The 6,202-nt window shown below is 31.0% G+C and overlaps 1 protein-coding gene and 1 non-coding gene across 3 annotated transcripts; one reads left to right on the top strand and one right to left on the bottom strand.

The window, feature by feature from the left end:
* The first annotated feature begins 107 nt into the window (after nt 1-107).
* On the top strand, nt 108-2,284 carry LOC107471107 (dof zinc finger protein DOF5.6). 2 transcript variants are annotated; one of them, XM_016090551.3, is made up of 3 exons: nt 108-364; nt 779-1,589; nt 1,718-2,284. In XM_016090551.3, the coding sequence occupies exons 1-3, from the start codon at nt 311-313 to the stop codon at nt 1,732-1,734; spliced, it is 882 nt and encodes a 293-aa protein (XP_015946037.1). In that variant the 5' UTR covers nt 108-310; the 3' UTR covers nt 1,735-2,284. The 2 variants fall into 2 exon arrangements, with proteins under 2 accessions (XP_015946037.1, XP_015946036.1); XM_016090550.3 differs by having other exon boundaries at nt 779-2,284.
* A 199-nt stretch (nt 2,285-2,483) lies between these two features.
* Nucleotides 2,484-2,555, bottom strand: TRNAP-UGG (transfer RNA proline (anticodon UGG)). Its single transcript has one exon. It is a non-coding gene; the product is annotated as a tRNA-Pro (tRNA).
* Nucleotides 2,556-6,202: the final 3,647 nt, after the last annotated feature.

The following is a 6,202-nucleotide window of genomic DNA, read 5'->3' as shown; positions in this document are numbered from 1 at the left end:
GAGATATTAGGCATTAGGGACAGAAAGAGGCCCACCATTGTTGTCACCGACGGGGCTTTCACACTGTTACCTTCATATCCTTCCCTCTCACCTTTTTCTTCCTTCTTATTCACATCACCACACCACACACAAACTCATCTTCTCACACTTCCATTCCATTCCTTACACTCCTCTTCATTCTTCATCACCTCCGATCCCTCCTTAATTAATGTAGTAATAATATATATGCACTATTCTCCCATGAAAATCATCCCTCTCATACAAGATCAACAACGTAACCCAAGAGCCCTTCTTTAATTTATTTATTATTATGGCTTTTTCTTCTCTGCACATCTGCATGGACTCACCAGATCACTGGTTCCAGGTACGCCATTCATCTCCAAAAATGATGTTTTTGTACTAATTTTTCTATACACCTTCCATTCATCTCTCATTTTTTAATTATCAATCCCCGGATGCTATACGAAAGACTTGTACATAGGTTGCATATAACATTCCTCTTAATATATACAAACACGTAGTCAACAATTACATCTTCGCTTTAATTTCTTTATTTTTGAGAAAAAACACAGTTAATTTTCTTGTATAGTATGCCTCTTGAGAGGTAAAAACTAAAAATTCACGTGATAAATTATAAATTTTACATAAAAATAACTGCATTTTAATTTGAAAAAATTTCAAAGTGAATGCCGGAAAAAAGAAAATGCCAGGGAAAAGAAAAAGACAGATTATTATTTCTTTTCTTTTGTTAATTACTTGGACATTATCATTATATCAGGGAACAGTTCACGACGAGGTCTCCGGCGGCAGCGGCAGCGGTGGCATGGATTCTTCTGGCTCGCCATTATCCTCCTCCGGCGACATTATGAAATGCTCGGCAAGGCCAATGATGGAGAGAAGAATGAGACCCCCACACGACCAAGCCCTCAAGTGCCCCCGCTGCGATTCAACCCACACCAAATTCTGTTACTACAACAACTACAGCCTCTCTCAGCCCCGCTATTTCTGCAAGACCTGCAGAAGGTACTGGACTAAGGGCGGCACCCTCCGCAACATCCCCGTCGGCGGTGGCTGCCGGAAAAACAAGAAACTCTCCTCCAATTCCAAGAAACACCACCAATCCAACAACAACAATAACAATGACAACCAATCACATTCTTATTCTACTTGCCCTAAAGATCTTCAGCTTTCTTTCCCCGATGTCCAATTTTCTCACCTCAGTAACATTATTCTTGGTGGTAACGTTAACCCTAATCATAGTAGCTTCATGGAGAGCAAGTTCCACGTTGGCATGCTTGAGAACAATCTTGTTAGGCCAATCGATTTCATGGAGAGCAAGCTTGAAGGCATAATTGGGAGCGGTATTAATAGTTCTAGAAGCTTTGATTTCTTTGGGAATAATAATAGTAATGGCGGCGGCAACGACAACAGCAATAACAACATCAACATGATGATGCTTGGTATGGCTAATAATGTTGGCTTGGGACCTAACAATTTTCATGCACTTAATTGCTCTCCAATTGCATCATTTGGCGGCATGTCATCACTTAATGGTGGCGGTTGCGGCAACAACAGTGTCAACAACGTTGGTAATAGTTATATTATGGATTCTTCATCTTCATGCCATGAGAGAATGATGCTGACATATGATGATGATAATAATAATGCCACGATTGATGTAAAGCCAAACCCTAAGCTTCTTTCCCTTGAATGGCAGGATCATGGTTGTTCTGATGCAGGAAAAGACTCATTTGGGTACCTCCATAGTCATGGATCATGGTCTGGCATGATCAACGGCTATGGTTCCTCCACAACAAACCCTTTGGTTTAATAATCTATGTATTTATCACTTTATCATGAAAAAGATAGAGTATGATTTTCACTTTTAGTATAAATCATACTGTATTATATAATGATAAAATGATAAATATATATAAAAAATAGTCTTTTTATGAATAGGATCAAATTGCTAAGCTTCGTTATAGACTTAATTGAGTTTGGTTAATTTGATGAAAGGTGCTAGTCAGTCAACAAATTAAAGAGAGGGTGTGAATGAGAAGGTTGAGAGTCCAAATAGACTGCCTTGGATGCGTTGCCTTTTGATTTGATTAATATATATATATAGTATAAGGATTCGTGTCTTTGTGTGCGACACGTCATGGAAGCTTTAGGATCTTATGTGATGTAACATCGAGGAAGATATGGTTGTAGTAATCTTTATACACTATAGTGCTCTATAAATATATGATGTAATGATATAATCTATGCCATCTTTATGAATGAAGACCCTTTGTCTCTATGCTATTGGGGTGGTGTCTATTGATTTGTTTATTGTCCATTAATTTTGTTTCTATGTGCCTGCCGCCATGGACCCAATTTTAACTTTGTATGTAATGTTTAAAGGACCAAAAATTGTTTCTACATGACCGTTGGATCGGTGAGGAAAGAAGCTGAACCAACATGAGATTAATAAAATGACATTAGGGGCATTCCGAGAATCGAACTCGAGACCTCTCGCACCCAAAGCGAGAATCATACCACTAGACCAAATGCCCTCTTCCGTTATTTAAGAAATTTACATTTCTATTTTGTACACGCGACCTTTTTTTTTGGTCATGATTTTGTACACGCGATTTAACGTGTAAATTTTATTTTTGGTATTCATTATCTGTTTAGTTTTGGTCTCATTTTTTTTTTATCGAACTTGTTTTCGGTCTCTTAAGGCCCAAATCATGCTTGGTTATACCATGAGAACTGAATAGGCCTGTACTGTAATAAATTCTAAAATACTTTATAGGAAAAGAGGACACGCACAAGTACCAAGAGATGGTACAACAAATCCAGCAAACAAGCAATAGCAATTTAGCGGCGGTAACGGGGACAAGGGCGAATTTTTGTATTGACAAAGTTTAAGTAACTAGTAGTTTTATTAAAATTTGGTCAGTATTTAATTAGTAAAAAAAATTAAGTAATTTTATATTATTAAATATAATTTTACACTATTAAAAATATTAATAATAATTAATTAATAATTATAAATCACAAAATTTGTTGGACTTTTAATACTTCTGTTAATTTATTTATATAGATGACTAATATGATATAGGAATTGATAGTCATTTATTTGCTAGTGACATGGATTTCTCGTAAATCTTTATTCGCTAGACCCAAATTGAATTTCATCAAATATGAAGATGATGAGCATATAGTTTTTCCCCCCCTTTTTTTTATATTTCTAAAATTTAATAAATTTCAGCACGTCCACTTTCTATTTGTTCAACTAACATTAACTTTCTTTCCAAACCTCGATCTATTTTTACGTACGATTAATGTATATTTTTAGAAACAAATAAAGAAGGCTGAGTTTCGCTTGCCATTATAAATACTATATAATTGGCTAAAAAAGAAAACCTTGAATATATAATCTTAAAGCATGGTGACCTTAAATCATTAATCACATCAAATAATTTATTCCACTCGTGAAAAATATCATAATGTATGTCCGAACTAATTAAGCAAAGCGTGACAAGGTGGAGATGGCAAGCAAATTAGCTATGAGCTACTTGTCTCAAATATTTGGAATCTTCTAAGCATATATATGCACACAAGTGGCTTTTCAATTATGACTCAATAATAATAATAATAATAATAATAATAACAATAATAATAATAATAATAATAATACCCTATCATCGAAATGGATGTCCATGTCCATGTCCATGTTGTATGATGTGCATGTCACCATTTATTCATTGCTCCATAGCAAGAAAACAGGAATCTGTTATCTCTTATTGAATCTGTCATTTTCTCTAACCTCCATGCTTTGGATTATTAGGGCTAAGACAAGCTATGCTACCAATGAGAAATCAAATATTTTTCTATTAAGAGAAGATGGATAATAAAACAAGGTTGACTACCTTTATTTCATGTAAACACAGTCATTATACTATATAAATCATATTATGATGCAAATTAGTGAAATGGAAAGAAATAATCAAATTCTATGATTTGAGAATGGATTGAAAAAGCAGTATAGCATATGATTGCACCGGGGAAGAGTGGGTATATTGAGTGTTTTTTTTTTTAATATAACGAATAATAAATTGATGTGAAGTACACTCCCTTCGGGCATATATAGTACAAATACATATTCAATCATTTAAGTCTATATATCCCTTAACAATAGATTTTTTTTCTCTAATTTTGTTAGTTTTGTTAGCTAACTAATTAGGAGTGCAGCAAACTAGTATAGGAATTATAAAAGAAGTCTAACAAGAGGGAAAAAAATCATAAAAAAAATTATTGTAAAAAAAATACTCAAAATCTAATAAAAAAAACATCCGAAACATAACAAAAGCGAAACATCCAAAATCTAACAAAGAGATATCCAAATTCATTTTGAAAAATTTTAAAACCTAGTAAAACAAGACATCTAATATTATTGAAAAAAGAACATACAAAAATTAAAAAAAAATCTAAATTTAATTTATATAACATAACTTTTATAATTTTATATACGTAGCATCTCTAATTTCATATTTATTACATCTAAAATTGTGTAATTATTTTAACAATAGTTAATGAATACTAAATAAAATAATTTTAAATTATTTGGACTGAATTTTTATTTTTTTCCTAAATATTCTTGAAATTGGTAGGTATTATTTTTTTCCTTTTTAATGTATCACTTGAATATAGTTAACCAACTTTAATTAATGATTTTATCTTTCTTTTTTTTTTTTTTGTTATCTACAGTATTTCTCAATCTGACAGATTAAAGATTAATTTGTCTCAAATCTGAGTTTTATTTGAAAAATTTTCACTGTTAAATAGATTATTATTATATGTGAAAGGTGACATTCAATAAGTCTGACGTTTGTTTAAACAGACTAATATAGTAAATATGAATAATAATAATAATAAATTTAAGATTAGCTAATAAAATGGTAAATAACTAAATATGTTACATTAAAACTACAAGATCATGAATTTTAACTTTTGAAGTAAGCAAAATAATTTTCTTTATAATAATCAATGATTCAAAAATTTAAGAATCAACTACAATAAATGACATTTATTTGATATATCTATGTTGATATTTATTTTTCAAACCCATAAATAATAACTTTAAACTCATTATTTTAAATACCTTTTATAGTTTTGGAGAAAGTGATAAATAGAATTTATATATATTTGTTTACAATGGTCATTATTTTCCTAATCTTGGTTATTTCTATTAGTTTATTTTGTGGTGGGATTGTTGTTAGTTTCTATTAGATTTGAGATACAATCTCTCTCTCTACTCTTTTTTATTTTCAATTTATTATTTACCATTTTATGTTTTTCTTTTTGTTTTGGTATCTTGCAAAGGTTTTGTTATTATTTTTTGTGTGTGTTTTGGTTTTCTCTTTTGTAATACTTGAATTTATATTAGTAGACATTTTAATTCAATTATCTTATGAAATAAAACATGTAAAAAGTGGTCAAACTAATTGTAGAACAAGGAAGTGACTCAAAAAAATAAATATTAAAAGAGAGAAATTTTTTGCAGTTTTTTTTTTTGGAGAAAAGATATAAAAGAAAATGAAATTAGTTGATCAATAATATTTGCTAATCTTACACGCAGGTATATATACATTGAATAGAGCTATCATCTAGAGGATTACGTTATGGTTAGCCTGAACTAATTCAATTAGAGAAACTAGCAATTAATTCTCACATGTTGAGTTAATTATAAGTCATACCAGAAGAAAGAAGAGAAAAAATTGTTAACCAACTAATTAAACTTATGATAAAATTATAAAGAATAAGAAAAGAAAAGATGAAAAAGGTTATACTTTGTATTTTTTGATTGATTGTTGATTGATTAAATTATGAAGGTAAAACTAAATATATATAGAGTACTGTCTACAAAAGATAAAAAAAGATAAAATAACAAATAAAAATAAAATAAGAATTTAATATGTTCCCTCAAGCTTGTGGAGGAAAGATGTCAATAATCCATCACTTGGATAAGTTTCGATGAAATGGTTGATGAAGACGCGTGTGACGTAGTAACACAGAGGGAGATACGTGTGGAGGAGCTAGAGCTACTGACGGCAAAAAAATAAAAAAAAAACATAGAGGAAAATTATGTGTTTGAGGGAGAGAAAGCAAGCAGCGATCTTCAAAGAGCGCGTAGAACATGATAAGATTGATCTTC

This window comes from Arachis duranensis, chromosome 10 (genome assembly GCF_000817695.3).
Source record: "Arachis duranensis cultivar V14167 chromosome 10, aradu.V14167.gnm2.J7QH, whole genome shotgun sequence".
Classification (NCBI taxonomy): Eukaryota; Viridiplantae; Streptophyta; class Magnoliopsida; order Fabales; family Fabaceae; genus Arachis; species Arachis duranensis.
Note: the sequence above shows the minus strand (reverse complement) of the source record. Positions and strands in the feature narration are given on the sequence as shown.

Excerpts from the sequence above, each read along its gene's own strand:
- LOC107471107 (XM_016090550.3), top strand. The coding sequence starts at position 311 with ATGGCTTTTTCTTCTCTGCACATCTGCATGGACTCACCAGATCACTGG. Across the intron at positions 365-778 it reads CACCAGATCACTGGTTCCAG|GGAACAGTTCACGACGAGGT; the intron begins GTACGCCATTCA and ends TCATTATATCAG.